General features: G+C 36.0%; 1 protein-coding gene and 1 pseudogene across 1 annotated transcript; both read right to left on the bottom strand.

Moving 5' to 3' along the window:
* Positions 1-4,261: 4,261 nt before the first annotated feature.
* Positions 4,262-4,810, bottom strand: LOC141630847 (uncharacterized; annotated as a pseudogene).
* A 14,970-nt stretch (positions 4,811-19,780) lies between these two features.
* Positions 19,781-20,539, bottom strand: LOC141630846 (protein FAR1-RELATED SEQUENCE 5-like). The gene has a single exon (XM_074443596.1). The coding sequence runs from the start codon at positions 20,537-20,539 to the stop codon at positions 19,781-19,783; it is 759 nt and encodes a 252-aa protein (XP_074299697.1).
* Between the last annotated feature and the right edge of the window lie 1,027 nt (positions 20,540-21,566).

Genomic DNA, 21,566 nt, shown 5'->3' with positions numbered 1-21,566 from the left:
AATTCTTTAATTTTCGTTTACCATTCACATCCGCAAGCATGTTATAGGTTGATTTTTAATCATCCTAGTTTCTTTACCTTATCAAAAAAATTAAATAAAAATTAGCTACTTCAAAGGATTTAATTCCTAATCCGCCAAGAGATTTTGGTAAACAAACTTTATGCCAACCAATGTGATTAGGAGAACGCTGCGAAGGATTCTTATTCCATAAAAAGTCTTTATTAATTTTATCTAGTCGGTTATGGATATTTGAGGGAAGGAGAAAGCTTTGCATTTGAAAGGTTCCCTTCGCGGCTAAGTTAGCATTAACAAGAACTAGTCTACCTGCTTGTGATAAAGAATTCGCTTTCCTTTCGATAATTGAGCGCACGAGGAACTAATAATACTTTCAAACATATTTTTAGTCACTCTGCCGTCAATTAAAGGACAACCTAAGTACTTACCCAAATGAGTTTCTTCGTTCATACAAGAATACCTCTAAAAGACCCACAAAGTGAGCGGTCAATATTTCTAGTGCACTAAAAAGTTGATTTGTCGAAATTAACAAATTGTCTAGAAATCGTGCAAAATTTATCTAAAATAGATTTAATAGTTCTACAACTTGATTAGAGGCTTTAGCGAAAATGATAGTGTCATCCGCAAAATTAAGGAATGAAATTTTTTTCAATCTAGGTCCAATTCTAATACCAATATCACTAGAACTTTGATCGCTATTCTTTTGAAAAAGATCTTGCTAACACTTCACCACATATAATAAAAAATATGGGAAAAGGGGGTCCCCGCTGTCTAATACCTCGAGTAGGTGTAAACATGTTCCTCGTTGTTCCATTTACAAGAACCGAGAAAGAACCAGTTTTAATACATTCCATAATCCAAGAAATGCTTAACCATACATTTATTACAGAGTTTTACCTTGCATTATTGAATATTGATTGCAAAATTGACAAAAGCTACTAGTTACTCAGGTTTTCAGTCTTCACACACATGCTTTTCTCGTCAAACCTCTTTCATTTGCGTACTACTTGTCCTTCTTTGTACTTCTTTCCTAATTTCAAGTACTACCCCTTCTTTAATACTTCTAGACCAAGGACTCACAAGGAGTAAATGCTAATTATTTCTGTTTTCATTATTTTTACTCGAATTTATTAAGGTTTTGATATATACAACTCATTGAGTTGTATTTAAGCATTTAATATCTTTCATATTTGGTACTCCCTCCATTTTTTTATATATGTCATTCTCACATTTTGAGACAGTCACTTCTCTCTTCAATATATCTCAAAATATATGAGAATAATATGAAATGTATACTCTTATGAAAGCAAATTTCATGACGAATCTAACGATATGATTTTTATAATTTTTTCTAGAGTATTTTTTCATAAAAATCAAAGTCAAAGGCTTACCTCGTAAAATGAAAACGTCATATATAAAATAATGGAGGGAGTATTAGTTAGGAATTCTAGACTAAATTATATCCAACCCAATCTAAATAATGCATATATTTAGAACTTCTTTCCATATTTAGTTCCTTAAATACAAGTTAGTGGGTTGTATATATCAAAATCCTTATTTTAATTATGCTTTTATGAATATAGTCACTTATTTACTGTCAATGGCGGAGCTAGGAAGATGAGATTTTAACTAAAAATATTGAAATTTCCACAACCCCCTCCCCCCCCCCCCCCTCTTTTATTTTTTTTATTCGGATAGGATTTCTGTTGGCTTCGTTGGGGGGCTCAAGCTCCACCACTATTTATGGTTTTTTCACATTGCAAATTATGTAGTTACGTTACAAAAGAATTCTTATAAAACCATTATATAAACGGGCCTTAAAATGTTAGAGCGAAACTGAGAGATAATTTGTTGTTTTGTTTCCATACTTTATTATTTAGTATGCAAAACCTAAAGAATTTATCAAGGTGAAAGAGTAACTTTTTTTGGTCGTTCATACGAAGTACCAAACATGCCTTCAAAATACTTGAACAAGGTAAATAATTCACAATTGAAGACAAATTACAAACAAGACTATAGAAATTAAACGTATTACTTAAAGATAAATATTTACAAAATTAAACGCCATCTTATCTTACTATCTCATCTTTTTCTACCAAACGAGAAACTCAACAATTATATGTAGTTCTGGGCCATGGTCTCATCGCCGCCCTGTAGTTAGTTCCGTCCCTGATCACATTAATCACATTACACTACAACTACGATCATTTTTTTTGGTACGACATCTACAATCAAGAACATGGCAAAAATGTATATAAAAATTAAACGCATTACTTAAAGATAAATATTTATAAAATTAATTTTGATTAGCCACATGTTCCATTATGTTAGAAAAAAAGTGGAGAATTATATTACCGTAACGATTGTTCAATTAAAAATCAAAAATAAGCATAACAACAGAAGACTAAACCATAACAGCATAAATCAAAATTAAAAATCCAAAATAAAGTCCCCAATCCCTCTTAAACTTTCCAAAATAACTCCCATGTGGCTCTTGACAATTAAACTCATAATCTTCCCCATTAACATAAACCACCTCATTATTATAAGGGGCGTCTTAAAACAAATGGAGGCCCGGTGCACCGAGAAAAAATAAGGCCCCAAATATGAATGCACAAGAGTACTGATACGATTATGGATGCTCTAATTCTAATTGGATACAAGTTAGTTATTAGTTATCTATTAGGTAAATAAAATAAAAATGATTCCCATCGTTCGTAGGATTGTTAGGCGGGTGTTGTTGCTAGAATAGGAGTTTTATTTCAACTAGAATTAGCTAATATAATTAGTATAAATAGCATGCATTGTATTAGGAATTAATTCATCCAAGTAAGAAGTTAATAAAAATCGATCAGTTTGATCACAAATCTCAGGTTTGAACGGTTCTTTTCAAATCTTGTTTAAAATATCGATCGGCGTCTTTATTTTAAACCCCATTGGATCGAGGTCTCGGCGGATCTTCTACCCAAATATCCCATTGACTCGAAATCTAGGTGAATTTCAGTCAAATATCCCATCGAGAACGACCTCGTCCCTTCGTGAATCAAGGTTCCGAGTTCGACTCTCACCCCAGCAACGTTTGTTGTTTATTATCGCTTTCGTACTCATATCATATGGTATCAGAGCTTCGGCTCTTGATTTCCCTAAATCTAGACGGTCCTAGGCGTGTCAAACCAAGTTGTTACTTGAATTTCTGATTGCGATTGGAGTTCAAGGATTAAACTTAAGCAGGTAGTTCAAGAAATAATCGGTTTTGATTACTCATCTCAGGAGCAGATTCTAGTAACTTGTTAATCGAGGCGTGACACCAAAAAAAAAAATCTATTCATGTGTACTGTTCGTCCCGAAAAAGAAAAAAAATATGTCCGGAGTGTTCTCGTTTGAAAGCAACTATGAGGAGAAGATTAAGTTTGATCCGAAATTACCTCCTATTTTTGATGATTATAATGATAAGGTTAATGCCGAGTTATTCTCGTGCAAGGAAGGTGGTGGGATGGAAGGCACGAGTTCAATAATTACTATGGTTGCAAATCAATGGAGATAGATAAGATGAAAGACATGGAGATAGATGAGGTGAAAGACTACATTGAAGATGATGAACATAACGATAGATCAACAATGTGCTCTTTATTTGAAGATAATTTTCCATACAAGTTTTGCAAATTCGTATTTGATCCCGGCGGTTTGAATTGAGGACAATTCATTTTCAAGAGGGAGGGGATGATACGATTATGGATGCCCTAATTCTAATTGGATACAAGTTAGTTAATAGTTATCTATTAGGAGTTATTTAAATAAAATAAAAATGATTTCCATCGTTCGTAGGATTGTTAGGCGGGTGCTGTTGCTAGAATAGGAGTTTTATTTCAACTAGAATTCGCTAATATAATTAGTATAAATAGCATGCATTGTATTAGATATTTAATTCATCCAAGTAAGAAGTTAATAAAAATCGATCAGTTTGATCACAAATCTCAGATTTGAACGGTTCTTTTCAAATCTTGTTTAAAATATCGATCGACGTCTTTATTTTAAACCCCATTGGATCGAGGTCTCGGCGGATCTTTGACCCAAATATCCCATTGACTCGAAATCTAGGCGGATTTCAGTCAAATACCCCATCGAGAATTACCTCGTCCCTTCGTGAATCAAGGTTCCGAGTTCGACTCTCACCCCAGCAACGTTTGTTGTTTATTATCGCTTCCTTACTCATATCAGGTACTATACTTCGATTTTTGTATTGAATTTAATCAATAAGGCTTATAAATTTGGTGTTCAAAACCGGAGGCCCGGTTCCTCCGCCAGTGGTTGCACGGGGTGTTAGACGCCCCTGATTATTATTACCATTACCATTATTAATATTACCACCATCTTCCCCGTCGACATAAAAGCATCCCAATTTAAGTTGACGGAGTTTATCCGTCGCAAGCCCAAACGTCAGTTTATGACAACACCGCTGATACTTAAGTCCATTAATACACCTCAGGGGTTTGCGCCACGGACACGTAAAAGATCAAGTGAGCTAACGAGAGAATCGCGATTGGGACCCAAAAGTGGCGGCATTGTAGATGTGGGCTTAGTGATTGAGCCGCGAAAACTACCGCAATAAATAAGAAAAAGTGGTTTAAAAGCTTCCAGAGTTGTTTCTTTTGAAGATCTACAGCTCGTTTTTTTCGAGGGTTTTTTCGATGTGGAGTTGGATGATTGTGTTTAGGGTTTGAAGTACGGTTTCTTTTGGGATTATTTTGGTGCGCTGTTGGGGTTGGAGTTGAGGTTGAGGTTCGTAGTCCGCCATTAATGGAGGAAAAGGAGAGAGTAAATGAGGGTATGGAGTGTAGAGAGTAGAGAGGAGGCATGTGAGTAAGACTGTGAGTGTTGAATTTTTTTTTCTAAAATAGGGTCGAAAATCAAAGAAATTATCAAAATGGGTGTAGTTTCAAAGTAATTATCAAAGGTAATGGATCCTATCCATTATTTATCAATGGATGCGATTTAATTTCGAGAATAAATCGACGGCCTAGATTTACTTGTGATGATGAAAAAATTGAGGTGGAGATGAAATGTCTGGAATGCATCTGATCCCTCCATTTTGACCTCAAACGAAATCCTAACCACTAATAAGTAATGGATAGGTAATGGAGAGAATTCGGACCGATTATTCAAAATGGTTCCACTTCAGCGCTGAAGCTAGTTTCGGATTCAAGTCGCTCTCCCCCTAAGTGACTACATCCCGAATAACAAGTTAATATTAGTGATTTTATGGCTGGGAGAATTCGACTCACGTCATTGTGTCGGTGGGCGACTTGGGTTCAAGTGCTCACGCATTGAGCGACTACATCATTTTTGGAAAAAAAAAACAACAATGTGTGTTAGGAAACTCGAACCCGGTTTGCCATCAATCATACCTGACTCCTTAACCACTACCTCAATCATGCTATAATGTTTACTTACGCGCTTAAACATACTGATAAATATCATTATAAATGCAGCATTTACGTTTTCAAAACTATATATATATATATATATATATATATATATATATATATATATATATATATATATACATATACACTTGAGTATATATATATATATACACTTGAGTGCATAATATAAACATTAATATTCTCTTGTTGTAGTGGAAGAAGGGATAGTGGCAGTATGATCCGGGTTCGATTACCAATAGCATCACTAATTTTTTGTATTTTTTTTATAAATGTACCAGTAGTTCGCCAGAAGTTGCTGGCCCCGGCGGCGACTTGAAGGGTAGTCGCTAGCTTCAGAGGCGACGTGGGTTAAAATCGTTGTCTCTTAAAAACAACTTTGTTTTCATGTCATCCAGGGTGTAGTCGCTTAGGGGGAGAGCGACCTGAATCCGAGGCTAGCTTCGTGCTGATGTGGATCCATTTTGGGTAATTACGTTGAAACTAAACCCATATTGATAATTTCTTTGGTTTTCGACCCCATTTTAGAAAAAAAATTCGTGAGAGTTGGTGTGATTTCTGGGAAAATGTTGAGTGTTTTATTTTGAGAGTTTCGGATAGAAGATGGTAAAGTTACACCAGGTATATGAGGCCCTCATACACCACCAATAAAAACGCTCCACTTGTTAATTTTGAAGAATCTCAATTAATCCCTTAATTAGCTTGATTACTTCATTAATTACAACCCTAATAATTGTTTCTCGGTAATCACATCTACCCTATTAATTAAAATTACTTTTCTTATAATTTTTTATTTAACTCTAATTTATTACTAATACCTTTTATTATTTTTAGTATTTATGTACACCTTTAATATTTCGTATATTTCAACTCAGACCCTATACGTACACACTCCTGTATACGATACTTCAACTTCTACACTTTAATATACATACACTCGCGTATTCATATTTTTATACAGTACGATTTAATATACGTATACATTCCTTATTCGTATGTTTTTGCGTTTAATTTTTTTTAATTAATTTTTTTTCAATTAATTTTTTTTTCATATGATACCTTCGGTTTTGTCTTATATTTAAATTTTCTTTAAAATTTCAAGTTTTTTATTAAAATTTATATTTTTTTTTGGTGGAAATGTAAGTCATATTATAACCACATCCCACAACGGGATAATCACCAATTACAACCGATTCTATTACGCTCCTTTTATCAATAGGAGCCAAATCCCAACACATTCAACTAGCTATTACATCAGACCATGTTGTCTACACCAGCATACATCAGACTGAGACATCAAGCTATATTTGTATTTAATTAACGCTAATCTACCATCCTCTTGTACCATTCTAAGAATGACTTTAGGGTGCAGTACCCTACCTTCCAAACGACACAAATTTCTTGCATTCCAAATGTGGTATTGTAAAGCAACCATCAGTGAACTTAGCAGCTTCCTCCTAAACGCAGATATCCTCCTGTTTCTCATCATATCCTGAGCATTACCATTGCCACTGACCTGGATTTGCAGCCAATTCAGAGTCCTATCATGACATTGTTGCGTAAATATGCATTGTTGAAAAATATGATCATGGTCTTCAGGATGAATTCCACACAGATAACACGTTTTCTGATCAGTAATGCCCATCCTGCACAATCTATCCAGAGTGAGAAGTCTTCCTTGCTGAATTAGCCAAGCATTAAAGCAATGCTTAGGCGTGTTCAATCTGCTCCAAACTATGTTATGCCATTGTACTTTAGGCCAATTCTCCTGATGAAGCCAATCATAACCAGAAGAGATAGTATACTCCACATTGCTACCCAACCATTTACCTGCAGTATACCCAACTTTGAGTTTTTCCTTAACAGCACATATCTGTCTCCACGCCCATGAGCTGCTTAAACTAGGTTGATATGTGTACCAATCCCTTCCTTTCAGATAAACTTGATCAGCCCATTTAATCCATAAGATATCCTTTTTAGATGCAAGCCACCATACCAATTTTCCAATTGCAGCAATATTCCACAGCCTACTGTCAATGATGCCCAGTCCACCATTGACCACAGGCCTGCAAACAATTTTCCAAGAAACCAGGGGAGATTTAGAGTAACAATCAGTCCCTTCCCAAAGGAAGTTCCTACATAAGGCTTTAATCCTATCCATGACCCCAGCTGGAATAACAAAAATCTGAGACCAATAGTGATGCAAAGTCTCCAACACTGATCTAACCAAAATCAGTCTACCAGTGTAAGAAATGCGTCTTTTATTCCACCCCTTGATTGTTTGTACCATTTTTTCCACTAAAACTGCACAATCCACCTTTGAAAGTTTTTTGTGAGAGATATTTACCCCTAAATACTTGAAAGGTAAGCTTCCCTTCTTGAAGTCAGTCTTCCTCAGGATAACATGCTCCACATCAGTCTGAACTCCATTGAAAATGATATCAGTTTTATCATTGTTGATGTTGAGCCCACTTGCTTTAGAGAAAAAATCAAATGCTGTTACAATGGTAAAAATAGAAGCCACATTCCCTTTACAAAATAGAAGCAGGTCATCCGCGAACATCAAGTGAGTCATTTTGATCCTTTTGCATAATGGATGATATCTAAAAATAGGGCCCCTGCACACTGTATCCAAAAGGCGACTCAAGTATTCCATGCATAGAGTAAATAGTAAAGGAGATAGAGGGTCTCCTTGACGTAAACCCCTTTTACCCTTGAAGAATCCATGAGTATGGCCATTGAGAGAGATGGTGAATGTAGTGGTTGTAACACATTGCATAACCAAGGTAATGAAGTTCTTGGGGAAATTAAGAGCATACATCATTTGTTCCACAAATTTACACTCTATGGAATCATAAGCTTTCCTCAAGTCAACCTCTAACATACACCTAGGAGAAACACTTGCTCTGGTATACAAGCGTACTAAATCCTGGCTAATCAGAATATTACCCATGATACTGCGTCCTTTAACAAAAGCTGCTTGAGCTGGGTTGATCAGTTTAGGTAAACAAACAGCCATCCTTGCACAGAGAACTTTAGAAATGAGCTTATAAATGGTATTGCAACACGCCAGTGGTCTGAATTCCTTCACAGTAGTAGGGTTTTTGACCTTAGGAATCAACACCAAAGTGGTACTATTCATCTGTTTCAGGAGTTGACCTCCTTTGAAGAAATCAGTGATGGCCCCACAAATGTCATCCCCCATAATGTCCCACCCTGCTTTAAAGAAACAACTCGAATACCCGTCAGGCCCAGGGCTCTTTCCATCAGGTATATCAAAGAGAGTCTTCTTAATCTCTTCCTTAGTAGGTGTTTGGTTTAAAGCATTCCAGTCCTCATTATCCAAGGTAACACCTCCAGCCACTATGTTAGTATTCACATCCTTAGAAACTCCTTGAGAGCCAAGCAGTTCCTGGTAGTAATCCACAAACGCCTGCATAATAGTCTCAGGAGTGTTACACAGGTTGCCTTTGCTTAATTGCCCTATGAAAGAGTGAAGTGTTAGCATCCCCTTCCCTAGCCCAATCACATTTTGCCTTCTGTTTCAGGAAGTCCAGTTTGGCTTTATGCATCATCTGATAACTAGCACCAAGGTTATGTTAATTATCCATGAGCTGCCTGTTTTGAGGATCCATCTGTAATTCCTTTTGAGCATTCATCAACAAATCGTATGCAATGTCAGAGTTCTTTTCTATATCAGAAAAGAGATCTTTGTTCAACTTCTTCAATTGAAACTTCAGTAATTTCAACCTTCTGACCAACTGATACATCTTTGTGCCCTGAACATGACACCTCCAACCTTCCTCAACAACAACATTGAATTCAAGAACCTCAGTCCACATATTGAAAAATTTAAAAGGTCGAATTTTCTTTACATTCATATCCTTGCATTGAATGAAACAAGGACTGTGATCATAATCTCCTTCAGGTGCATAGTAAGCAAAATAGTCAGGCCACTTATTGATCCATTCATCATTAACAAGAGTTCTGTCAATCCTACTAAACACCCTTGTTGCACTAGGTTGCTTGTTATTCCAAGTGAAGAAAGACCCAGTGGACTTCATATCCTGAAGCCCACAATTATCAATAGTGTTCTGGAACGGAATAGTTTCACACTCTCTAACCGGAAGTCCAATCTTCTCATCCATATACAAGACATTATTAAAATCCCCAAGAACAATCCAAGATTCCATAACTGCCACCCTCATAAGATCATTCAACAGAGGTACCCTCTCTTCAATTTTATTGAATCCATAAACAAATGTAGCATAAAAGTGGTAATTATTAATAATATCTCTAACTTTGGCATGAATAAACTGAGCACTCATCTCTACCACATCTATATCATATTTCTCCTTCTTCCATATCATCCAGATCCTACCTCCATCATGCTACTGATGATTAGTCACAACAGACCACCCATTGCAAAAACTATCAAGTACCTTGTTTAGAGATCCAGGTCTAACTCTGGTCTCTAGGAGCCCAAATAGGTCTACATTAGGACTATGTAAACACCAAGTAATATCCTTCTGTTTGGTCAAACTATTCAGGCCCCTTATATTCCACACTCCAAGACTACCCATGAGAGGCAGAAGCCTCCCCTCCTCCTCCTTTGTCAACCATTTGTGTTGTACTAGCCATTTCTTTATTGTAATTCACAACAAAGGCACTTTCCTTTACACCTTGTAATCTTGATTCATGCCTGGTAATCCGTGTCAGGATCCTTGCAGGGGAGAGGATAGTACTAGTATCAGCTATGCCCGGAGTATTGGTAGGAGTTATCATAACCTCCTTCCCAGCATTCTGTACTTGACTAATCTCCCCAATTTGAGGACCCAAGCGCACACCAGTAGCACCCTGAGGTAATTTAGGGAACCCTGCTAAATCAGTAGTTGTGTCCACTGGTTCTCTTCTTCTCCAAACCTGCTTATTAGGACCCTGTGTTATTGGTTGAGTAGGTCTCTTTACCCAACCAGTGCCCCTCCTGCATTGTCTCTCTCTGTGTCCTATTCCATTGCATTTGGTACAAGTGACTGGAAGCCAATCATACTCAACCAACACCGTGACAATCTGTCCCATCTCATCCTTAAACATGATTTTCTCAGGAAAATGTTGATCAATGCCCACCTCTACCATTACACGAGCAAACCCCAGCAAAGATTTATCCAAGGTAAGATCATCAACCCTAACAAATTTCCCTATTATGGATGCCAATTTCTCCAAACATTTTGTTCCCCAAAACTTCAAATCCAAACCCATCAGTTTCACCCAAATAGGTACAGTTTTCACTAAGACTTTGGTAATCTTAGTATTTGGTTCCCAAGGTCTAATAATCACAGGCTTCCCATCAAATAGAAACATTCCTTTTTCCAGCACAAGTTTCCTATGTTCCATAGTAGCAAACCTCACCACAAATAATCCATTTGGTAAGAATGCTATTTTAGAAATCTCATAATCCTTCCACTCTCTCCTATGGTAACCTTCCATAGCTCTCCATGGAGGATTTGCCCCCATGACATATCCAAAAATCGCAAAAGACCAGTACTCAATTTCCTCTTTAACATCATCTAGTGTAAGGTTAACCATCATACCTTCCTCTTCATTAGTTGGCGTGGGTTGTTGCACTTGTTCCTGTTCCTGCACCTCCTTCTGAACGTTTGATTCCTCCACAGGTACTTCCGGAACAGTCTCAGCTGCTGGTATCGCTATCCCTGGCCTATGCAACATCGCAATCACCTCCGCCCTTATTTTCGCTACTTCCGCATCTCGATCGATTGAAGAATTTCCAGTATTACTATTAATATTTGGCGTATTAGTATCATTATTTTTGTTTTTATCTGTAATAATTGATTGTATATTATTATTATTTGTAGTTTGTTTAGATTGTTGAGCGGTAGATGAATTAGGTTTGGTTGTTTTGTTCTTCGCCATTGCTGAAGAGCTTTCTCACGTACTTTCTCTCTCTAACTCATTAAAAATTTATATTTTAACTTAAATTTAATTGTTTTATGCTTATTTGGGTATGAATAAGTTATGTTTTGTTTTATACACACTGTTTTAAAATTAAAATTAAATTGATTAATATTTTATTTGTTTAACTTATATTTGCTAATATCCATGACGGAAAGTGAAAAGGGCCATATATATATATATATATATATATATATATATATAAAGAGAGAGAGAGAGAGAGAGAGAGAGAGATAGATGGCGAATCCAGTGAGGCCGTTAGTTATGGCGAAGCGGCCGACCTCACCAAATATAAACAATGGATTGATTTTCAATGTTCACTAGGCTGCAAATTTCATTGGGCTGGAAATTTGGTGTCATTCCTAAATTTTCATTTAGCCCAAAAATTTTCTCTATCTAAAATAAACAAATCAACTTATTATACTAATCTCTCTCTCTCTCTCTCTCTCTCTCTCTCTCTCTCTCTCCGAAACATAAAACACAAGCAAAACCGTTGTTCCTCAAAGAGACAATTGCATCGATTTCCAAAATCGAATCAGAAAAATCAATTGTAGCGAAAATTGTTGGTAGATTTCATCGAAACAACATGCAAGAACGTGATTTAAGCAATTTTAGAAGAATTTATTCTATTAATTTCCAGGTAATTTATATTTTTGATGAAAATTGAGCATATTCATATAATTTTGTTAATTCGCTCATAAAATGATGATATAAGGTATCGTTTGATCAAAATTGAACGGTTTCGTTATTAGGATCAAAATTGAGCGATTTCGTTAATATAACGCTTGATTTAGATCAAAATTGAGCGACTTCCTTTAGCTCGCGATTTAATGCTAATTATTACATCGTATTTGATGATTTTGGAGCTCTAATTGCTATGAAGATTGTAGATATTACAATGCATGCTGATAATAGTCGTATTGAAATAGGTATTGTATAATCTCATGTTAAATAATTGTTTTGTACTGTTGTTTTAGTTTGTGAATCTTGAAGGTGATTTTGTGGATCCTAAAGTTTGTTTTGTGAATCCTAGAAGCTAATTTTATGTAACTTGGTGGTCATAAGTAGTTAAAATCATCTTTTTAGCTCTATTCCTTATTCTGTTAATCTCAAGCCTTATTCTGTGAATGTCAGGCCTTATTCTGTTAATCTTAGAGCCTGATTTGTGAACTTAGAAGCTAATATTCTGAAATTTGGTTATAAGTGATAAGAGATAACCTGTTTTGCTCATCTCCTGATTTTGTGAATCTCAGTCCATGTGTTGTGAATCCTAGAGCTTGTTTTATGAACCTGGAAGATAATTTTCTAAAACTTGGTCATCATAGGTGTTAGGAATCAACCATTTTGTTCTTTGCCTTATTTTGTGAATCTCAGTCCTTGTGTTGTGAATCCTAGAGCTTGTTTCTGTAAGATCATTTTATAAAACTTGGTCATCATAAGTGTTAGCAATCACCTATTTTGCTATTTTTCTTTATTTGTGATTCTCATACCTTATTTTGTGAATCTTAAGGCTTAATTTGTGTAACTCGAAGATAATATTCTGAGACTTGATTTGTGAATCACCTATTTTGCTCTCTTCCTTCATTTGTGAATCTCAGACCTTATTTATTGAATCTTAGAGCTTGATTTGTGAATAAATAATCTTTTCATGTGTTGATTCCAATGTCAACTACAACGCAGAGGGTAGTGTGACGCCTCGTGTCAGTTGCGGTGAAGCTTCTTGCTCTAATGTTGGTTCTGATCAAGATGGCGAAGGTTCTAATGTCTTAACAAGCCCTACAATGCCATCTATTTCCACGCAAACTACTATTATAACTTACACACCAGGGGGCAGTGAACAATGGATAACTAGGATTTATGACAAGTTTACACCCGTGATTAGCAAAACTTTTGTGGACTTAGAGTCAGCGATGCTGTTTTACAAAATGTATGCTATTGCTTGCAGGTTTGAAGTTAGGAAGTCTTCAACTAAGAGGTTTCGTGATGTTATAATTTGAACAAAATGCATGATTTGCCATCGTGAAGGGTTTAATAAGAAGGAAAGACACCCTCCCAAAGTGCGCCTAGAAAGCCACGTGCTAAAACTGCTGCGAAAACAGGGGCTAAAACAAGTGGAGGTGCAGATGAGGCAGAGAGTTCAAATAAGCAAGCACCCACAAGAATAACAAAAATGAGAAGGTGGGGTTGTCCAACGATGATGAAATTTAAATTCCATGAGAACATATACTAGGTTGACCAATTTATTTAGGGTCACAATCACCCACTCGCTTTCGTGAAATAGGGAGTTTGCGACACTTGTAGAAAGTATTAACGAAATTCATATGCAAATGATTGTCAACAATTCAAAAGTGAATGTTGGTGCTAGTTTGACACACGAGATATGCAAGCAACAAGTAGGAGGTTTCGAAAATGTTGGAGCTTCACTAAGGTAGTTCAAAAATGGAGCTAATTCAACGTTTGTCCATTTCACATTAGGGAGACACATCAGAACAAAGGAAGAAGAGGAAGAGGACGAGAATGAAGAATGATGTAAAGTAGTATTCTTAAGCATAGAGAATAGAGATGACGATTGAAGAAGACAAGTTTTAACTACATTTTATTTTCTTATATGTTCGATTAATTTTGGTTTTGAACTTGAGCATTTGGCTAGATGTTTGGTTTTTATGATGTAAAGGAGTAATCTTTTACTTTGGTGATTTTGTGAATCCTAGACCTTATTGTGTGAACCTTGAAGGTAGATTTATGAAACCTTTACCTGAATGGTTGATATTTTGATTTTTGAAGGGTTTTTTTTTCTGATGGTGTGAATCATAGTGCTTAATTTGTGAGACTGGAACATTAATTTGTGAAACTTGATCATGAATAGTTGTTCTTTCCCTTATGAAAATTCTTGTACTTATTTTTGTGAATCCTAAAAATTATTTTGTGGATGCTGAAGGTAAGATTGTGAAACTTGGACCTGAATGGTTCAAATTGTTTCGTAAAGAGTTTTTAATATATTATAGCTTAATCTTTTTAAATTTTGTGAATCGTGTAGCTTATTTTGTGAAAGAAGAAGGTCATATTGTGAAACTTGGTCATGTATTGGTACTGATATGGTTTACTTATGAAGGTTTTTTTTCCTTAATTTGTAATTCATAGAGCTTCTATTGTGAAACTAGAAGATGATATTGTGATACTTAACATCAATATGTTAAATAAACAAACAATACAATAAGTTTTGTAAAACTGAGACCATTACTTCAAATATGAAAACAACGTTGGTTAAGGCTATTCATCTAATTGACAAACACAACCAAGGTTAGATGGCCGAATTTCGAAACTTCTATGCATTGCCGCCTTGGGTTACAATTTACAACAATATGACAGTATTAATCTAGAAGTGTTACAGACGTCACTTCATTTTCAGGTTATCACAATCTTGCTGAATCAAGAGACAGACTCGGCTAGGCAGTTGAACGAACTCTATTGAACACCTGGCGATCCATCTCAAAATGATCGTTTGCTATCAAGACAGCTTCACATCAACCCACCAACATGGACAAATTGTCCTACTAATGAAACTCCTATACCACCAAAAATAAGTAACAATATAGATTTATTCACCCAAGTTGTGAACAAATGAACTTCACATGTTTTTTAAGAAACGAAAGTGTACCTTTCTAGTATTTTTATCCCTTTTAACAAATTGCAACATTAACGACTTTCGAAATTCTGCTAAGTTCTGCAAAGGTAATAAATCATGATTACTATTTACTAGAATTAAAATTAACGCATAGTTTCAAATTCAGTTTTGATGGCCAAAACTACATGCATCGGAATAAGACTTTGATGTTCGTATACTATTGAACTTGCTTTCAGTTTGAATACTTACCTCAAAATAGTCAGGGTTGGTCATAAACTGTTATCGTCCAATGCACTCAAAAACTTCAGCACGTGAGCTCCACAATCATAACTACACGAAACAACATCTCAGTGTGAATGTATCGAGGTTAACTGTAAAGTAAAAAAATTTTAATTTCCTGAAACAAAAGACTGTAGTGTCGAACTTACCATGTTTTTTGTTGAGGGACTTCGACATTATCAAAAGTGGACATGTGCAGAAACGGCAAGGAGTCATATGACGGCATACGTTCCAGAACATCTGCTACATTGTACAACTGAAAAGAAAAAGAAAATAAAAGATCAACATGTTAATACTTTTACAACACTTAAGATGTATGATTTAAAACGTTTTGGCGAAGAAATCATACAATCTCTGCGGCCGCATCGTTGTCAGGATCCACACATAAATCCATGCTTGAGATGAGGATGAAATTTTTTCCGTTCTAAATCGCACACACAAGCCCACCAATGATTGCCTTTGTTGATAGGGAAAAAAAATCTGAGATAGTAAATGGACAAGACAAACCAATGAACAATATACACATTATTAAGTCTAAGTAAAGCACGACTTGGTTAGAAGATCAAAAGGAATAGTTGAAGAGGGATCTGACCTTCCGGATATGGCTGCCATCAACAGGAATGTAACTGCTCTTTACGTAGTTATTCCAAATAAACGGCTTTTTCTCCAGACAAACTTTCTACATGTGACAAAAGCACATTTGTCCAATTTTATAAACCATAGCAATTTTTAAAAACCAACAAACTTGAATATGAACATAATGTAAAAACTAACCGTTACTGTCGATAGCAAGTAGAGGACATCTGTTCGACCGAGTGTGGACTTAATTCCAAACATATCAATCACCTTAAAAATAATATTTGTTAGGAATTAAACGGGAGCAGGAAAAAATAAAAGATCAAGTAAGTCTACTTATTTATCCATAATAAGGTCACGCGGTCTAAGGGTCTGTAAACTCACTCTTGTGACTTCCATCCACACCATGGACACCATAGCGTCACTTAAGGTAGAAACCAGGAAATGACCTACAAATTGAACTCTATAATGGAAAAAGCAGAAAGAGAAACTAGTAACGAAAAGAAATTGAACTCTTGAAAGGAAAAACCAGATATAGTAACTAGTAAGGAACCTGTAATCAAGTCAAGGTAGGGAAAAACTGATTTAATTTGAACAAGTCAATTACATTAACCTAGAAGAAAACTGATTTAAGTTAGACACAAAAGTATTGATATAGCAGAAACTAATAGCGGATGACCCCGCTGCTTGCTACATAATACCTCCCTGCATACTAGCAGTAGCCTCACCAAGTAAACACAAGGTTGCGAAAAAACAGAATTACTAAAACATTTCAGACATAGAAGTTCAGGTTTTGTAAAAACACATTCCAGAGAAGTAAAAATAAAAAGGCATAACAAAACAAGGTAAAGGATTCAGGTCAAGGTTTGCAATAGCAGATTCTACTGTCACATTTGGACCTGCCAGATTCACAAAATAAGCTGTAGGTTTCACAAAATAAGCTATAGGTTTCACAAAATAAGCTATAGGTTTTGTTTCACAAAATAAGCTATATGTTTCAGAAAAGCAGGCAAACGAAGTATTTAAAGAACAGATGACAGACATTAAGTCTAAGTTCGAAGATAGTGTAACAATAAGCAACTAAAATTAACTAGATTTAAGTGATTTAATATTTCACCAAATTGTAATAGATGAGGTAGTAAATAGGTAAGAAAGGAGGAAAACCGTACGAAGCAGCATGAAAATTGCTTCTCAATTGATTTTAGGCATTCCGACGGTGCTTCATTATGCTCAATAAACAATTAAACCTGCATAAAAACAAAAAAAATAAGGAATGTAAGCACAGTGATAGTGGTGAAGACGAGATTAATCGGAGAACACGGAAGGAAAAGTACGGATAAATTGAAACCACAAACTATTGAATCGAAAGTACCTGAGTTAATGGCGGATGACGATTGACGAAGTGAAGCTCACTATTAATGGCGATCGAAAGCTCACCTTTAATGGCGATTAATCAAAGTGAAGATGAGCTAAGGACGAGTTGAAGAGACAGAAGGAGGAAGAAATAAGTGGCGGATGGGAAGCTCACGAGTAATGGCGATCGATCGAAAGCTCGCCTTTAATGGCGAAATCCGAGTGGTTTGAATAGAGAGGAAACGAAAAAGAGTAAATGAAGGTGATGAATAAAATGTGTCGTTAGTTAGGAATAATAAAGGGGACAGGTGTCATAATCTGGTGAGCCTATAATTATTAGATCCAATGGTTTAGAAAAGGTACAGTTGCCTCACCCTAAGAACGATGCCTCACAAGATTCAATTTATATATATATATATATATATATATATATATATATATATATATATATATATATATATAGAATTGGGATCTGGTGAGAACCACCAACATAATGAGAACTCTGAGATCTCCACCTTATGAATATATTTTTTTTAAATAACGACATATTCGGACTCGGCATAGAATTTTATTGCTAGATAACATATTTCTTGGTCCAAAAAGTATAAATTATTGATGGAAATCGAGTCGAAATACATTTTATTAATTTTCATGCACCTGCTACTTATTTTCATGTATCTAACAATTTTCACGCACTTAAAACTCGTTTCCGTGCAGTTAGAGCCTATTATTTTCATGCACCTAGTACTCATTTTCATGCATATAACAATTTTCATGCACCTAGTATTCGTTTCCGTGCATCTATAACCATTTTAGTATACCTAATTATAATTTTTTACATTAAATTTATATTTTGTTAATACAATCGATAAAGTTTGTTTAGCTATACTAAAAATGTATTTGAATAAACTAAACTAAGGGTAAATGATCCAGCAAAACTTTCGGAACAAGATTTGATGATGATTTAGTAAGGGTTCTCACGGTTCTCATTATGTTAGTGGTTCTCACCGGATCCTGACCATATATATATATGTGTGTGTGTGTGTGTGTGTGTGTGTGTGTGTGTGTGTGTCTGTGTGTGTATAAATGTCACAGGATATGTTAGTGGTGTAGTGGTTTAGTTGATGCTTTCGTTACTAAGTGTCTCGTGTTCGAATCCTCTTGTGATTTTTTTTTTTGGCATAAATTTGCACAAGTTAACCGAATGCTATTTTAATACTTGAAAAAATAGACTCTTATTGAAAGTGTCTTAGAAATGTTATTGCATTTTAACCGATGAGCAGATGAAAATGAATTAAGAAAAATAATCATTGATTTTGATTATTGATCATACATTATTTGTTTAAAGAAACCTATGAATTTAATGAGTATAATGAGCATGTTGAGAATTTGAATATTGTGACCTAAATTGTGGAGTCTGTTGTGATTGGGAGAACGTTGGAGTATTCTGTGACGCTGTAAAACGTGGAGTGAGGTGCGTTGGAGTATTTTGTGTACCACTAAAGCCACTCATAAAGGATAAAAGCATCATCGTTTGCGAAATGTCGGGTTGGGTTCGTATTTGGGGGGAGCATAGTGGTCGTCGGATCATCATCATTTGTCCTTCTCCTCCTCTTTGGCTGTCTTACAATACGTCTTCTGCCATTCCCTCGCTTGTCGGGGGGTCTCTAATGTCACCTTCTTGTTGAGGTGTGTTTAGGATAGTCTCCCTAGGTCGTACTCTCCTCCGACCCCACATTTTTGAGAAAACTCCACCTGTTGCAAATGAATCTATAGTCTGTATCCCAGAATGATCCTCCAACTCTTTGATTAGTTCATCGATTATGCTAGTATAAATGGTACAAGACCCTTCACTTTTCATAGCCAACCTCTTAATGTAATCATTTTTCACCGTTACCTCAAGAGACCTTTTAACACGTTCTGACTCATCCGGGTTGTAATACCCAACCCGAATATTTTCGTGTCCTCTAACCAAATCCTTGCGCCAACGATCCAATATGTATTTATCCGGGATACCTTTTACGTCCAACACATCAAGACACTTCATGATATGGCAACATAAGATCCCTTTAAATTCAAACATCTTACAACCATACTTACCAGTGATTGTGTCAATACTCACTTCAAAACTTCTTCAATCTTTCTTCCAAAATGATTCTGTCACTTTTGATGTGGCCCTAAACCTCTTTATGAAACCCAACTATTTGGAAGAGTCTCGACCTTGGTGCTTATACAACCATATACCTCAGTTTTTACCTCTTCGAATTTACTGTTTGTATATACCTTACTATAGATATCCTCGAATAATATCAGGGGATCCCATTTAAGTGGGCTTAATGTCTTTGGCGTTATTGACTTTCTCGTTCTCCACCTTTTTCTCTATGACATCCTCGTACTACTTCATGAACTGCATCAGGCCAGTTTCTATGCTCATGCATGTTTAAATAAATATGTTTGTTTGTTCACTCCTCTGAGTAGAAGACATACCCGGACAGAAAGTGTCTTTCCGAAATACAGGCATTCATCGCTGTCTCATATCCCATGCACCCCTTAACCATTTGTTGCGTTGCAAGTTGTATTTTTCCATGAAATCGTCCCACATATCTTGCAATTCCTCTTCCGTGATACTCTCGTGCACAAGCGTACACAAATCTCTGTCAATCTGAGGAAATTGTGGGTGGTTTTTTAAATTCTTATCCGCGTTTTGAAGAATATGCCAAACGCATAATCTATGTTTAGTCTCTGGGAAGACTTTATTGATTGCCCCCTCCATTACTTTGCGTTGATTAGTTAATAAGATGGTCGGAGCTCTCCCCATACATTCCATCCACTTCTCAAACACCCACTCGGATGACTCGGTGTCTTCGTATGAAATTAAAGCCGCTGCAAATAATACTGTACTTCCATGATGATTAACTCCTACGAATGGACATAAAGGCATCTGGTACCCGTTGCTTAGAAATGTACTATCGAACGACGATGGGTCACCAAAAGCCTTATACATGGCACAACATCGTGCATCAGACCAGAAAATGTTCAACAGCTTATTATCCGCGTGCCTTTCAACAGCGTAGTAAAAATCTGGATTCTGAGCTTTTAAGCCCTCGATATAATTTAAGACCTCTTTAGCGTCACCATGAAACCTAATTTTGCGACGTTCGCTGTTGATGAAGTTTCTCGTGTCCTGCCCATTGAAATGTAGAATATGAATCCCTCCAACCTCCCTAACTAATGTGTTGAATTTCCGGGTAATTGGTATGTCAGCTCTGTCGTTCAACATCAACCTGGTTTTGAAATATTCGTTTATGTGCCTATAATTGACAACATGCCGGCTAAGTTCAGGATTCAAATCGTGATTATGTACCAAATCCCAAAGTACAGATTACAAATTTCCCAGTGTCGTGATTTAATTTCCCAAATACATACATTTTACATGGTGTTATACACGAACTTTTATTCGTAGTATTTCTCTCTGAACACATAAGCCTAATCTTGTTCATCATGTGGAATCGCGGTTCTTTATCCCCAACTTCGTTACGACCTACCCCCCGCTCCCTAAAGGGCGCCAAAAGTTGGCTACTACGAACATGAATTTCAAACCCCGTCTTATAACTATAAGTAAAACAGAAACCGGCAAACTGTTCCCCTGAATCAAATTCCGCACCAACTGTAGGCTCAATAGCTGGTTGATTGTCTTCATTACCTTCCAAAACATGTGTTGCATGCCATAACAATTATGTGGATGTGTCATTCTCTTCAATAATTTTGTTTTCTCCCTCCTCCTCGATATATACAACATTTAAATCAATACTATTCGGCATTTTTAAAATGATGAAGGTTGTTTTGAGAAGATGAAGGCAATGGAGTTGATTAGTTAGGGTTTGATGTGTTGAACAAGTTTAACGGTGGAAGTTGGAAGGTTAATCCCAATTTACTTTTAATTATTTTTAATTAAAAAAATGCAACTTGAATTTCCTATCGCACATTTCAAGGTTTTCTCCCTAATTTACTTTTAATTATTTTTAATTTAAAAAATAAAGCAACTTTAATTTTAATTCCCGCCTAATTCTCCCGCCAATCTAATCCTCACATTATCCATACTCCCTATAAAACCCTACGATTTACTCATATTTTACTCTTTTTTTGCAACAACAATTTCTTTCAAGTATTTAGAATATGGACGTCTTGCCTTCACCATATTGCGACCCCTACTTCCTAACAACCCTTGAAAGCTATGACAAGTTAGTCAATAGAGATCCGACACTCTTAATTGGACAGGAGTTCATGGAAAGGGTGATGGTCAATCG

This window comes from Silene latifolia, chromosome Y, assembly GCF_048544455.1.
Source record: "Silene latifolia isolate original U9 population chromosome Y, ASM4854445v1, whole genome shotgun sequence".
Classification (NCBI taxonomy): domain Eukaryota; kingdom Viridiplantae; phylum Streptophyta; class Magnoliopsida; order Caryophyllales; family Caryophyllaceae; genus Silene; species Silene latifolia.
The sequence above is the reverse complement of the archived record's forward strand: the minus strand, read 5'-3'. Positions and strand labels throughout refer to the sequence as shown.

Bases quoted from the DNA above. Each gene is read 5' to 3' on its own strand.
- LOC141630846 (XM_074443596.1), bottom strand. From the start codon at position 20,539: ATGTTGAACGACAGAGCTGACATACCAATTACCCGGAAATTCAACACA.